This window comes from Primulina eburnea, chromosome 8, assembly GCF_022965805.1.
Source record: "Primulina eburnea isolate SZY01 chromosome 8, ASM2296580v1, whole genome shotgun sequence".
NCBI lineage: Eukaryota > Viridiplantae > Streptophyta > Magnoliopsida > Lamiales > Gesneriaceae > Primulina > Primulina eburnea.
In genome coordinates this window covers 31,368,462-31,383,565 of record NC_133108.1, presented here as the reverse complement: position 1 = coordinate 31,383,565, position 15,104 = coordinate 31,368,462, and the positions used below count along the sequence as shown (strand labels likewise).

The 15,104-nt window shown below is 41.6% G+C and overlaps 1 protein-coding gene across 1 annotated transcript; it reads left to right on the top strand.

The window, feature by feature from the left end:
- Positions 1-11,676: 11,676 nt before the first annotated feature.
- Positions 11,677-12,266, top strand: LOC140839154 (uncharacterized). The gene is made up of 3 exons (XM_073205788.1): positions 11,677-11,821; positions 11,887-11,994; positions 12,076-12,266. Exons 1-3 carry the CDS (start codon positions 11,677-11,679, stop codon positions 12,264-12,266), a joined length of 444 nt encoding a protein of 147 aa, XP_073061889.1.
- Positions 12,267-15,104: the final 2,838 nt, after the last annotated feature.

Here is a 15,104-nt window from a genome sequence, read left to right as displayed (position 1 = left end):
CTTAACAGGCATGTCCTAAAAATTGTTATCCTTTGCCTCGGATAGATCAGTTGGTGGACTCCATAGCGGGGCATCAATATCTGTGCATCCTGGACGCTTATCAGGGATACCATCAAATTCCCTTGGCTGTGGAGGACCAAGATAAAGTGAGTTTCATCACCTCTGAAGGAACTTTTTGCTACGTGGTCATGCCCTTCGAACTCAAAAATACTGGAGCCACGTATCAGTGATTGATGGATAGAGTGTTTTCTGAACAGGTAGGAAGGAACGTCGAAGTGTATGTGGACGACATCATGGTAAAGTCTAAGGATTCAACCCAGCTCGTACCTGACTTAGTGGAGACCTTTTCCACCCTCAGGTCTTATGGGCTGAAGTTGAATCCTCAGAAGTGTATCTTTGGGTTGAAGAGTGGGAAGTTTCTGGGTTATATGGTGACAGAGAGGGGGATTGAAGCTAACCCCGAGACTGTGCATCAGGAGAATGAAGACCCTTGAAAGGTGTATGTGGATGGTTCCTCGTCGAAGGATGGAAGTGGGGTGGGAGTAGTACTGATTTCACCAGCTAGGGAGGAAGTGAAGTTGGCTGTAAGGTTGGACTTTCGAGCATCCAATAATGAGGCAGAGTATGAGGCTGTGTTGGCAGGACTTCGAGCAGCCATAAATGTGGGAGCTACCTAGGGTACTTATTTTTTCTGACTCACAATTGGTAGCACAACAAATGAAGGGGATGTATGATGTGAAAGATGAGAAACTTATTGAGTATGCTCGAGAAGTGGACAGAGTCAGAGAGAAATTAACAGAGATTACATTTGAACAGATTCCCAGGAAAGAAAATGAAAAGGCAGACACTCTAGCCAAAATGGCTGGGACAATGGGAAGTTGGAAGACTAGAGATGTGGTATTTCAAGTTGAACTCACACCTCACACGAGTTCACCCGCAGTTGAACAGGAGGAGGTGGAGGATTGGAGGACTGACATAGTTGATTACTTGAAAGAGGGAAAAGCTTCCTGACAACCTTCGTGAAGCTCGTAAGTTGAAGACAAAGTGTTCGCGTTATGTGATGATCGGAGAAGTGTTGTATAGAACGTCTTTTGCAGGACCGCTTCTTCGGTGCTTGAGTTACAAAGAGGCTGATTATGTGCTCCGAGAAGTTCACGAGGGATGTTTTCGAAATCATTTAGGGGCTTATGCATTGGCGAGGAAAGTGCTGCTCGTCGGTTATTCTTGGCCCTCAGTGCTGCATGATGCTCAGGAGTTAGTGATGTCTTGTGATAGTTGTCAACGTCATGCCCGGTTGCATCACCAGCTGGCCGCAATGATGAAGGCTGTCACGGCCGCCGTGTCATTTTGACCAGTGGGAAATAGATTATTGTAGGACCTTTTACTATAGCTCCTGCTCAAAAGAAGTTCCTATTGGTATAATTTGACTATTTTAAAATGGGTGGAAACAGAACCTTTGGCCAAAATCACTGAGAATCACGTCTTGAAGTTCTTGTGGAAAAGTATAGTATGCAGATACGGGGTACCTAGGAGACTGATATCCGATAATGGGAGACAGTTCCAAGAGGCCAAGATCCAAGCTTGGTGTAAAGAAATGAAGATCCACCAAGTCTTTAATTCTGTAGCTTACCCGCAGAGTAATGGTCAGGTGGAGGTGACTAATCAGACGCTGGTACAGGGTCTGAAAGTTCGACTCGGTAGTGCTAAGTGAAATTGGGTGGAGGAGCTACCAAGTGTCTTGTGGGCATACCGAACCACTCCAAGAGAAGGAACCAAAAAAACGCCTTTCAGTTTGGTCTATGGTAATGAGACAGTGCTCCCGGCTGAGATTTGGCTGGAGTAAGCAAGGGTAATATTTTACGACGAGGACAACGATGCAAGACGCGCCACTGACCTTGATATTATGGAAGAAAAGAGAGAGGCTGCCAGCACTCACATGGAAGCTTATAAAAATCACATTGCACAGTCTTATAATCGAATGGTCATTCAAAGAAACTTCCAGGTAGGTGACTTGGTCCTGAGGAAGGTGCAAGAAGAGCAGAAATAAAAATTGGACCCAAAGTGGGAGGGTCCCTTCAAAGTTATTGAAAGGCTGAGCTCTGAAGCCTATTATTTAGAGAATGCGCAAGGCAAGGCATTGAAGAGGCCCTGAAACGCTTGTCATCTTAGGAAATATTATCCTTGATTTTATTGATGATGTTTTTCATTTCGAATTTTTCTATGTAATCATTTGGAATTCAATAAAATCTTGTTCTGTTTTTTAATTCATGAATGTTGTTGTATTGGAAGAAGATAAAATGTAATGCCCAAGAATTTGGTTACCGTAATCTGAGATGATTAACGTAATCTGGGATGATTTATTGATGATGAACTGATATGATTTTAGATGCATTGTGCCGAGACCGAACGGGGCCAAGTACATGACTTATACAAGAATTGAACAGAACTATTGGCGCTTGCGGGCCATTACGAGATCAAATCGGAGCAAGTATATGATTTATACCACTTGGAGACAGAAAGTCTGGCGCCCGAGCGGTAGAAAGTGACCGCCCGAGCGCCAGTGTTCATCAAACATTCGTCGCGGGCAGAGGATGTGGCGCCCGGGCGGTAGATTATTACCGCCCGAGCGCCAAAGGTGCAGTTTGGAAAATCGTGGACAGAACCTACCGCGCTCGAGCGGTAGATTTATACCGCCCGAGCGCCGACCCGATTTCAAGAAAATTGCCACGTTTCAATAACATGCAAACGTGAGATATATATATATATATATATATATATGCATATTTCTTTAGAAATGAAAAGGAACGAAAAGGAAGAAAGCTTCCGAGAGAAGATTGAAAATCCTTACGCCTTTTGTGAGAAATCCGCCCGTCCGATTTTGAATCCGACTTCAGTGTTGAGTTCCTATCAACGTAGGCTACAACTTGACGTAAGTTTGCTACGTTTGAATATGATTTGAAATTATGGTATTGTCAGAATCTGATATGATTCATATATGATGTTCTTGTCATATTAGACATCGTATAATTGGAACCGGACTGAGGAACAGATACCATATGAAATTGTTATGAAATTTGGAGTTGAATTGATATCAGAATTGAGTGGTTATTGATTCTGAGATGTTAGAATTGATATCAGACTGGTATGTAGTGCTGGATATGTTGGAAATATGATGTTATCATATTGAAACAGAACTTGATTGAATTCTGATTATATCCAGTATTGTTTGGATGGTGTATTGATATTGTACCCTCGATATCGTATTTTCAGATTGAGTATTGACAGGTTGGAATTCGAGACTTCGACAGAGTCAGAGTATCAGAGTGACAGGTATAAATTAATGTTGTGTTGGGATTGCACAACTCGAGTGTGGTTTGACGCGAGTCTCCCTAAATCACATACTTAGTTTATTACATTGATTTTTGTAATTGTTGAGATTGATGTGTGTAGTTTATTGATTCATAGCTATTGCATGTGTTGACTGCTGATTCGTTTAGTCATTGGCTGATTCGCCTAGTCACCGACTGATTCGTCTAGCTATCGGCTGTTTCGCCTAGCTATTGGCTGATTCGCTTATTTATTGACTGATTCGTCTATTTATTGACTGATTCGTCTATCTATTGACCGATTCGTCTAGCTATCGGCTGTTTCGCCTAGCTATTGGCTGATTCGCTTACTTATTGACTGAGTCGTCTAGCTATCGGCTGTTTCGCCTAGCTATTGGCTGTTTCGCTTAAATCTTGACTGAGTCGTCAATTCTTTGGCTGTTTCGCCCAGACATCGGGATCCCTAGGTTAGAGTTGAGTCGAGTCTGAGACGACGCGTTGTGTGAGTCTGAGTGTGATTCATTATTTGTTATTGATTTATATTTCTGATTTGATACATGTTATGAATGTTAATTATATGCTTTTATATATGTTTTTATATGATTGCATGTTTACATTGTTTATACTGGGATATTTATATCTCACCGGAGTTATCCGGCTGTTGTCTTGTTTTGTATGTGTGCATGACAACAGGTGGGGCTGGATCAGGGTCAAGAAGAGGATGAGAGAAGACGAGTTTAGCGTGGTGATTCCGGACTTGGTTTAGAGATAGGGTTAGATACTTCATATTAGTTGTTAAACCCTAGTTGAATAAATATATGTTGTACAGGACTTGTACTTTTATACTGAATTGTATTTTATACTGAGATGTATGTTCATGTTTAATATGTAATTTGAGTAAATTACATTACGTTTCCGCTGTGTATTTTAAAAAAAAAAATTAGACCCTGTTTTATAATTGATTAATTAGTCCCAAACATGATTAAGAACTTGATTAGCGTCCGGGTCCCCACAACAGGTGGTATCAGAGCGATAGATCCTTTAGATTGAGATAGAAGAGGATATTGAGCGGGGTAGAATGTGTTTCTTTCCTTGCTTGTGAATGCTAGCATGCTTACTGCTTTATATAATACATGTTACTTGATTTATCTGATTTGATTTTGTAATATGTATTATTGGGAACGAATCTGAACTGATTCTCGATCAGCAGTAAGATGATCGGGAGGGAGATTGAATTGAAACAGATGTGTGGGATTGGGGTACTAATCCTTTTGAGTTTCAGATATGCCTCCTAGACGAATTCCAGAACAGGGTAGTACATCGAATCCTCCAATGGATGTATCGCCGACTCCAATGGAAACCTTGCTGAAGAGGTTTCAGTCATTCAAACCACCCACTCTGAAAGGTACTGAGACATCAGTCGAGTGTGAGAGTTGGTTAGGTAGCATTGAGATGCTGTTTAATTCACTGGAGTACAGTGATGAGCGCCGGATTAAATTGATTGGACGCCAGTTGCTGGATGTTGCACAAAGCTGGTGGGTTACAATGAAAAGGGCCTTGGAGCAACGAGGGCGACCAAATAACTTTGCTGATGCCATGAATAGAGCAAAGGGCGCTGAAGCAGGCCTGATAAGGCAGAGAGGAGCTGCATTTGTTTCTCAAGAGTGGAGACCACCGCAACCACCTCCCAGATTTGAGAGTGATAGTAGTGGTGGAAAGAAAGATTTTCTGAAGGCTAGAGGAAAGCAGTTTAAGAAACCTGGCGGCAGTTCTTCTAGCTCTAGTGGTTCTCAGCAGAGTTATACTGGTGTTTATTGCGGAAATTGTGGAGGGAGACATTCCACTGAACAATGCCAAGGAGTACTTGGTAGTTGCCACTTCTGCAAACAACAGGGACATTTTTCCAGAGTGTGTCCGCAGAAAGGTTTCCAAAGATCCCAGGGAACCGAATCATCTGGATCAGTGGCACAGTGGAGTAGACCACTAGCTGCTGTTCCTTCATTTCAGCCAGCACCATCTCAGTCACAGCAGAGGCCAGGAGGAAGCCAGACAGTCGGCCAGCCTCCTAGACAGCAGGCCAGATTATTTGCTTTGACCGAGGAGCAGGCTGAGGAAGCACCAGATGAATGATGTTGCAGGTAACTGATTTGTTTGATTATCCTGCATATGTATTGAGTGATGCCGGTGCTTCCCATACTCTTATTTCTGAAAGATTTGCATTGATGTATGCATTATCTGTTAAGTCCTTATGTACTGTAGTATTTGTTTCTTTTCCTTTTGGGAAAAGATCTTGTATCAGCGATTTCTGTTAGATCTTTACAGTAGGATGAGAATGAGATCGAGTTAGATCGTGTGGTAGCTTGTGTTGTACTGGTGTTCTATGATTTTGGAACTGCATTACTGATATTGATATGCGGACCAAGTACAGAACTACCATAGATTAGTTCCAGAAGATGGTGAGAATCAGACCTGATATGACTAAGAGATGAATATGGTACGATAAGAATTCTAGACTGAGAATTCCTTTGATATTCGTACTAACTATGACTCGATTATTACAGAAAGGAGCAGAGTAACTCCTTATGTATTCAGTTGATTTACTGAAGTTGAGTCTATCATTGGCTGATTTACCAATGATATGAAAGTTATTGATGTTTTCTCTGATAAGACTTCAGATCTGATTCAAATCAGAGAGATTGATTTTAGCCTTGAATCTGATTGAATATTGATGCTTATTCTGAATACGTGTTTGAGACAGATTGTAGACAATGGAGATTACATTGTACCGTCCGAACCAGAGCTGATGTTGAAACGTTAACAGAGATGTGATGGTGAATGTTGTATGAGATTGATTATTCTGTGATGTCAGATGTGTCAGAATTGTACAACAAAGTTTGATATTGATAGTCAGAGCCGAATACCAGGTAGGTATTTCCTCTTTAATTTAGGTTATTAACTGATTGGTGTATATCAAATAGTTCGAATCAGAAAGAACAGATATTGTTAGAAGCTTACAGTCATGGATTCAGTGTTTAGTCTGATGATTGAGACTGTATTGTATTCGAACAGAGAGTGTGATATAGACAGATGAGATCAGTTATAACAGAATTGTATTGAAATGTTGGCAGAAATTGTACTGATGTGTCTAAATCGCTAACAGAAAAGATAGAAAGATAGAAATCAGAAGAATTATTACAGAATTGTAAAGTTCTAAATAGAAATGGGAGTACATTTCTATAGGCTTTCGTAATGAAATTACCGCCATTTTCTACAGATTGTGATATAATATGATGGTGATTGACAAATGGTTCAATCTATATCTATCAGTTTGTACTAGATAATGTACAAACATGATCAAATGACACCGATTGATGTCAGAAGAATGATTAGAATCAACAGAATGTTGAGATATAGTGTATCAGATTGTAATTTTCTGGTTGATTTTGTACTTGTGACAGAGTATATCATGAGGGCTCCTTAGATTTATCGCAGATTGAGAGACAGTCAGGGTATATGTTATCCAGAGGTTGAAAGATCTTGGTTGAATTATAGAGTGCTGGATGTTAGCACTCATTGATATGACTTATTATCATTGTATGACAATACCTATCAGCCTACCAGATTAGTAAGGAGATAGTTTTAGTCAGGACAGTATACAGTGTATACTACAGATTTCTAATTCTTTTGAAGAAAATCGAAGGAAGATGAAGATAGTTCAGAAAGAACAAATGTCATAAACCAACATCGGATGATGATGATTGGTAGTTGAGGTCGAGGAGAGAATATGTCCTAGATCGAGAGCAACAGATTAATGATAGTTGGCTGTATTGAATCATTATAGACTATGGAGTGGTTTATACGGATGTTGTATAACCCACATGGCAAGATTGATTTTGTCAGAATTAATTTGAGAAGTATTATGATAAGATACTTCGTGAAGTTTTATTCCAGATTTGAAATCGGAGGTTGATACCAGAAATAGATTTCAGAATGGATTCAGTGAAATGAGAGTTTGATTTGAACTCTATTATACATTTCTTCTGATATATCTGAGTTGATTACCTGCGAGTTCGAGGACGAACTCAGATCTAAGAGGGGGAGAAATGTAATGACCAAGAATTTGGTTACCGTAATCTGAGATGATTAACGTAATCTGGGATGATTTATTGATGATGAACTGATATGATTTTAGATGCATTGTGCCGAGACCGAACGGGGCCAAGTACATGACTTATACAAGAATTGAACAGAACTATTGGCGCTTGCGGGCCATTACGAGATCAAATCGGAGCAAGTATATGATTTATACCACTTGGGGACAGAAAGTCTGGCGCCCGAGCGGTAGAAAGTGACCGCCCGAGCGCCAGTGTTCATCAAACATTCGTCGCGGGCAGAGGATGTGGCGCCCGGGCGGTAGATTATTACCGCCCGAGCGCCAAAGGTGCAGTTTGGAAAATCGTGGACAGAACCTACCGCGCTCGAGCGGTAGATTTATACCGCTCGAGCGCCGACCCGATTTCAAGAAAATTGCCACGTTTCAATAACATGCAAACGTGATATATATATATATATATATATGCATATTCCTTTAGAAATGAAAAGGAACGAAAAGGAAGAAAGCTTCCGAGAGAAGATTGAAAATCCTTACGCCTTTTGTGAGAAATCCGCCCGTCCGATTTTGAATCCGACTTCAGTGTTGAGTTCCTATCAACGTAGGCTACAACTGGACGTAAGTTTGCTACGTTTGAATATGATTTGAAATTATGGTATTGTCAGAATCTGATATGATTCATATATGATGTTCTTGTCATATTAGACATCGTATAATTGGAACCGGACTGAGGAACAGATACCATATGAAATTGTTATGAAATTTGGAGTTGAATTGATATCAGAATTGAGTGGTTATTGATTCTGAGATGTTAGAATTGATATCAGACTGGTATGTAGTGCTGGATATGTTGGAAATATGATGTTATCATATTGAAACAGAACTTGATTGAATTCTGATTATATCCAGTATTGTTTGGATGGTGTATTGATATTGTACCCTCGATATCGTATTGTCAGATTGAGTATTGACAGGTTGGAATTCGAGACTTCGACAGAGTCAGAGTATCAGAGTGACAGGTATAAATTAATGTTGTGTTGGGATTGCACAACTCGAGTGTGGTTTGACTCGAGTCTCCCTAAATCACATACTTAGTTTATTACATTGATTTTTGTAATTGTTGAGATTGATGTGTGTAGTTTATTGATTCATAGCTATTGCATGTGTTGACTGCTGATTCGTTTAGTCATTGGCTGATTCGCCTAGTCACCGACTGATTCGTCTAGCTATCGGCTGTTTCGCCTAGCTATTGGCTGATTCGCTTATTTATTAAATGATTCGTCTATTTATTGACTGATTCGTCTATCTATTGACTGATTCGTCTAGCTATCGGCTGTTTCGCCTAGCTATTGGCTGATTCGCTTACTTATTGACTGAGTCGTCTAGCTATCGGCTGTTTCGCCTAGCTATTGGCTGTTTCGCTTAAATCTTGACTGAGTCGTCAATTCTGTGGCTGTTTCGCCCAGACATCGGGATCCCTAGGTTAGAGTTGAGTCGAGTCTGAGACGACGCGTTGTGTGAGTCTGAGTGTGATTCATTATTTGTTATTGATTTATATTTCTGATTTGATACATGTTATGAATGTTAATTATATGCTTTTATATATGTTTTTATATGATTGCATGTTTACATTGTTTATACTGGGATATTTATATCCCACCGGAGTTATCCGGCTGTTGTCTTGTTTTGTATGTGTGCATGACAACAGGTGGGGCTGGATCAGGGTCAAGAAGAGGATGAGAGAAGACGAGTTTAGCGTGGTGATTCCGGACTTGGTTTAGAGATAGGGTTAGATACTTGATATTAGTTGTTAAACCCTAGTTGAATAAATATATGTTGTACAGGACTTGTACTTTTATACTGAATTGTATTTTATACTGATATGTATGTTCATGTTTAATATGTAATTTGAGTAAATTACATTACGTTTCCGCTGTGTATTTTAAAAAAAAAAAATTTAGACCCTGTTTTATAATTGATTAATTAGTCCCAAACATGATTAAGAACTTGATTAGCGTCCGGGTCCCCACATAAAAAATTTTCACTTTCCTACTTAGGCTGTGCCTAGTAGAGGAGCAGAGTTGGGGCGGGGAGAAATTTTATTTTCCTACTAAGGTTGTGCCTAGTAGAGGAGCAGAGTTGGGGCGGGGAGAAATTGTATTTTCCTAATTAGGTTGTGCCTAGTAGAGGAGAAGAGTTGGGGCGAGGAGAAATTTTATTTCCTACTAAGGCATCGTCTAGTAGAGGAGCAGAGTTGGGGCGGGCAGAAATTTTATTTTCCTACTTAGGATGTGCCTAGTAGAGGAGCAGAGTTGGGGCGGGGAGAAATTTTATTTTCCTACTAAGGCATCGCCTAGTAGAGGAGCAGAGTTGGGGCGGGGAGAAATTTTATTTTCCTACTTAGGATGTGCCTAGTAGAGGAGCAGAGTTGGGGCGGGGAGAAATTTTATTTTCCTACTAAGGCATCGCCTAGTAAAGGAGCAGAGTTGGAGCAGGGAGAAACTTTATTTTCCTACTTAGGCTGTGCCTAGTAGAGGAGCAGAGTTGGGGCGGGGAGAAGTTTTATTTTCCTACTAAGGCATCGCCTAGTATAGGAGCAGAGTTTGGAAGAAGAGAGAAAAATTTCATTTTCCTACTAAGGCATCGCCTAGTAGAGGAGCAGAGTTTGGAAGAAGATAAAAAATTTTCACTTTCCTACTTAGGCTGTGCGTAGTAGAGGAACAGAGTTGGGGCGGGGAGAAGTTTTATTTTCCTACTAAGGCATCGCCTAGTAGAGGAGCAGAGTTTGGAAGAAGAGAAAAAAAAATTATTTTCCTGCTATGGTATCACCTAGCAGAAGAGTTAGAGGGTGGGGATGTTGAATTTTTATTTTCCTGCTAAGGTATCACCTAGCAGAGGAGTTAGATGGTGGAGATGCTGAATTTTCAATTTCCTGCTAAGGTATCACCTAGCAGAGGAGTGAGAGGGTGGGGATGGAATTTTCAATTTCCTGCTAAGTTGGAGGGATCAGTCAACAGTTCGGTCCTTATCATGTTGGAGGGATCAACTCAACAGCCAATCTATTATGTTTCGCATGCACTCAAGGGGGCAGAGATCAGATACTCAAGGGTGGAAATTGGCTTTGGCTTTATTGATGACAGCAAATGCTTGACATTGTGGTGCTAACTAACAGTCCATTGGGCAGAATCCTCACTCATTCCGATATGTCTGGCCGTTTGGTAAAAAGACTACTGAGCTGGGAGAGTATGACATCTAGTATGAACCAAGAACGTCTGTCAAAGCACAAGCCTTAGCCGATTTTCTGGCTGAGACTGTGCATCAGGAGAATGAAGACCCTGGAAAGGTGTATGTGGATGGTTCCTCGTCGAAGGATGGAAGTGGGGTGGGAGTAGTACTGATTTCACCAGCTGGGGAGGAAGTGAAGTTGGCTGTAAGGTTGGACTTTCGAGCATCCAATAATGAGGCAGAGTATGAGGCTGTGTTGGCAGGACTTCGAGCAGCCAGAAATGTGGGAGCTACCAGGGTACTTATTTTTTCTGACTCACAGTTGGTAGCACAACATATGAAGGGGATGTATGATGTGAAAGATGATAAGCTTATTGAGTATGCTCGAGAAGTGTACAGAATCGGAGAGAAATTCACAGAGATTACATTTGAATAGATTCCCAGAAAAGAAAATGAAAATGCAGACACTCTAGCCAAAATGGCTGGGACAATGGGAAGGTCGAAGACTAGAGATGTGGTATTTCAAGTTGAACTCACACCTCACACGAGTTCACCCGCAGTTGAACAGGAGGAGGAGGATCAGAGGACTGACATAGTTGATTACTTGAAATAGGGAAAGCTTCCTGACAACCCTCGCGAAGCTCATAAGTTGAAGACAAAGTGTTCGCGTTATGTGATGATCGGTGCTTGAGTTACCAAGAGGCTGATTATGTGCTCCGAGAAGTTCACGAGGGATGTTGTGGAAATCATTTAGGGGCTTATGCTTTGGCGAGGAAAGTGTTGCTCGCCGGTTATTCTTGGCCCTCAATGCTGCATGATGCTCAGGAGTTAGTGATGTATTGTTATAGTTGTCAACGTCATGCCTGGTTGCATCACCAGCCAGCCGCGATGATGAAGGCTGTCACGGCCGCCTGTCTTTTTGACCAGTGGCGAATAGATATTGTAGGACCTTTTTCCAATAGCTTCTGCTCAGAAGAAGTTCCTATTGGTAGCAGTTGACTATTTTTAAAATGGATGGAAGCAGAACCTTTTGCCAGAATCACTGAGAATGATGTTTTGAAGTTCTTGTGGAAAAGTATAGTATGCAGATACGGGGTACCTAGAAGACTGATATCCGATAATGGGAGACAGTTCCAAGGGGCCAAGATCCAAGCTTGGTGTAAAGAAATGAAGATCCACCAAGTCTTTACTTTTGTAGCTTACCCGCAGTCTTTACTTCTGTAGCTTACCCGCAGAGTAATGTTCAGGTGGAGGTGACTAATCGGACGCTGGTACAGGGTTTGAAAGTTCGACTCGGCAGTGCTAAGGGAAATTGGGTGGAGGAGCTACCAAGTGTCTTGTGGGCATACCGAACCACTCCAAGAGAAGGAACCAAATAAACGCCTTTCAGTTTTGTCTATGGTGATGAGGCAGTGCTCGCGGCTGAGATTGAGCTGGAGTCAGCAAGGGTAATATTTTACGACGAGGACAACGATGCAAGACGCGCCACTGACCTTGATCTTCTGGAAAAAAAGAGAGAGGCTGCAGCATTGACATGGAAGCTTATAAAAATCGCTTTGCACAGTCTTATAATCGAAGGGTCATTCAAAGAAACTTCCAGGTAGGTGACTTGGTCCCGAGGAAGGTGCAAGAAGAGCAGAGAGGAAAATTGGACCCAAAGTGAGAGGGTCACTTCAAAGTTATTGAAAAGCTGAGCTCTGGAGCCTATTATTTGGAGTATGCGCAAGGCAAGGCATTGAAGAGGCCCTAGAACGCTTATCATCTTAGGAAATATTACCCTTGATTTGATTGATGATGTATTTCATTTCGAATTTTTCTATGTAATCATTTGGAATTCAATAAAATCATGTTCTGTTTTTTAATTCATGAATGTTGTTGTATTGGAATAAGAGAAAAAATTTCATTTTCCTACTTAGGCTATGCCTAGGAGAGGAGCAGATTTGGGGCGGGGAGAAATTTTATTTTCCTACTAAGGCATCGCCTAGTAGAGGAGCAGAGTTGGAGCGGGGAGAAATTTTATTTTCCTACTTAGGTTGTGCCTAGTAGAGGAACAAAGTTGGGGCAGCGAGAAATTTTATTTTCCTAATTAAGATGTGCCTAGTAGAGGAGCAGAGTTGGGGCGAGGAGAAATTTTTATTTTCCTACTAAGGCATCGCCTAGTAGAGGAGCAGAGTTGGGGCGGGGAGAAATTTTATTTTCCTACTTAGGATGTGCCTAGTAGAGGAGCAGAGTTGGGGCGGGGAGAAATTTTATTTTCCTACTAAGGCATCGCCCTGTAGAGTAGCAGAGTTTGGGCGGGGAGAAATTTTATTTTCCTACTTAGGCTGTGCCTAGTAAAGGATCAAAGTTGGGGTGGGGAGAAGTTTTATTTTCGCCTGCCTAGTAAAGGATCAAAGTTGGGGTGGGGAGAAGTTTTATTTTCCTACTAAGGCATCGCCTAGTAGAGGAGCAGAGTTTGGAAGAAGAGAAAAAAATTTCATTTTCCTACTAAGGCATCGCCTAGTAGATGAGCAGAGTTTGGAAGAAGAGAAAAAAATTTCACTTTTGTATTTAGGCTGTGCCTAGTAGAGGAACAGAGTTGGGGCTGGGAGAAGTTTTATCTTCCTACTAAGGCATCGCCTAGTAGAGGAGCAGAGTTTGGAAGAAGAGAAAAAAAAATTTATTTTCCTACTAAGGTATCACCTAGCAGAGGAGTTAGAGGGTGGGGATGTTGAATTTTTATTTTCCTGCTAAGGTATCACTTAGCAGAGGAGTTAGATGGTGGAGAAGTTGAATTTTCAATTTCCTGCTAAGGTATCACCTACCAGAGGAGTTAGAGGGTGGAGATGTTGAATTTTCATTTTCCTACTAAGGTATCACCTAACAGAGGAGTTAGAGAGTGGAGATGTTGAATTTTCAATTTCCTGCTAAGGTATCACCTAGCAGAGGAGTTAGATGGTGGAGATGTTGAATTTTCAATTTCCTGCTAAGGTATCACCGCAGAGGAGTTAGAGGATTGGGTGTTGAATTTTTATTTCCCTACTAAGGCATCGCCTAGTAGAGGAGAAGAGTGAAAAATTAAATTTTCCTGCTAAAATATCACCTAGCGGAGGAGTTAGAAGGTGGGGGTGTTGAATTTTTATTTCCCTACAAAGGCATCGCCTAGTAGAGGAGCAACGTGAAAAATTAAATGTTCCTGCTAAAATATCACCTAGTAGAGGAGTTAGAAGGTGGGGATTTTATTTGCCCTAGCAGGTTAATAATATCATATACAAACTCGGAAGAAGCCATAAATTCAAATGCAAAATACTCAATGTTTCCTAAAGCGAGTTCGTACATGCCAAAAGTGCGCAAAAGAAAATAATCAAATGTAAACATCGCAAAATTCGCATAATACTACGGAAAGTAAAGCAGTGCAAAAAATAACAGAATATGGCCCGAAGGCATACACAATGTCTGCGTAAATGGAAAAATAACAAAAGTAAAGGAGCTCGGCCTAAGAATTGGTGGAGAGACTCGCTACGAAAGCCTCAATGTCGATGAAGTCAGTAGGGGCGCCTGGCGGAGGATAGCCCTGAGCCTTGAAGAGGCCGACTGCACCCTCGAAATCCACCTCCAGAAAATGACAAGCTTTATGAGCGCAGATATCGTTGAACTCCTCAGACTTGAGGAATTCTTCCTTGAATGAAGAGGCTTCGGAAGCGTGTTGCGCCTTGGCGTCCTTGAGGTCCCTACGGATTTGTTCTGCCTCAGCTCGAGCAGTCTTTAACTCTTCCTTCAGCCTCTGGTTCTCCTTCACATTGTCCTCTGTCAGTCGCTGAAACTCTTGTTTCTCTTTCAGAAGCTCTTGTTTCTCTTTCAAAAGCTCTTGTTTCTCCTTTAGAAGCTCGTCACCTCGAGCTTGGGACTCTCAAAGCTCCTTAGCGTGTGACGATTTCATCTCATCGATAGTAGCCTGGAGCTGTTCACGAAGATCCATGCCCTCGCATAAGTCTTGGCAAGCGTTAGATCGAGTGGCGTTGGTACGCTCAAGCAACTCCCCTATGTACATCATGCCTTGAATAAGTAGACAAGAGTGAAAAGATGACAAGAAAATCATACATGTATTGGACATCAATTTAGAGACTAGAAGGAGAAATATACCTCAGTGATGTTGCGCACATCCGGCGAGTGAGGTCAGACCACCCCAGTGAATTCATGAACGCTGCATCCGCATCGGAAGGAAGCTGATACATCATCTTGTGAGCCAGCTGAGTCGGACCCCGCCCCCACGATGGCCAAATCTGAGGTATATAAACGATGTACCCCCGATTCAAGGAGAGGCCCCTCATCTGACTCAGACCTTTCTGGAGAAGAGACCGATACGACTGAGATCTCAGAAATCTTGCACTGACCATGCTGTGGGACTGATGGGCTAGGATCAGTGGACACTTCTTCTTATCAGACGGAGGAGGAGGCCTAGC

Coding starts and splice junctions, on each gene's coding strand:
- LOC140839154 (XM_073205788.1), top strand. CDS start 11,677: ATGGAAGCAGAACCTTTTGCCAGAATCACTGAGAATGATGTTTTGAAG. Junction 11,822..11,886: donor GGCCAAGATCCAAGCTTGGT/GTAAAGAAATGA, acceptor TTACTTCTGTAG/CTTACCCGCAGAGTAATGTT. Junction 11,995..12,075: donor TTGGGTGGAGGAGCTACCAA/GTGTCTTGTGGG, acceptor GTGATGAGGCAG/TGCTCGCGGCTGAGATTGAG.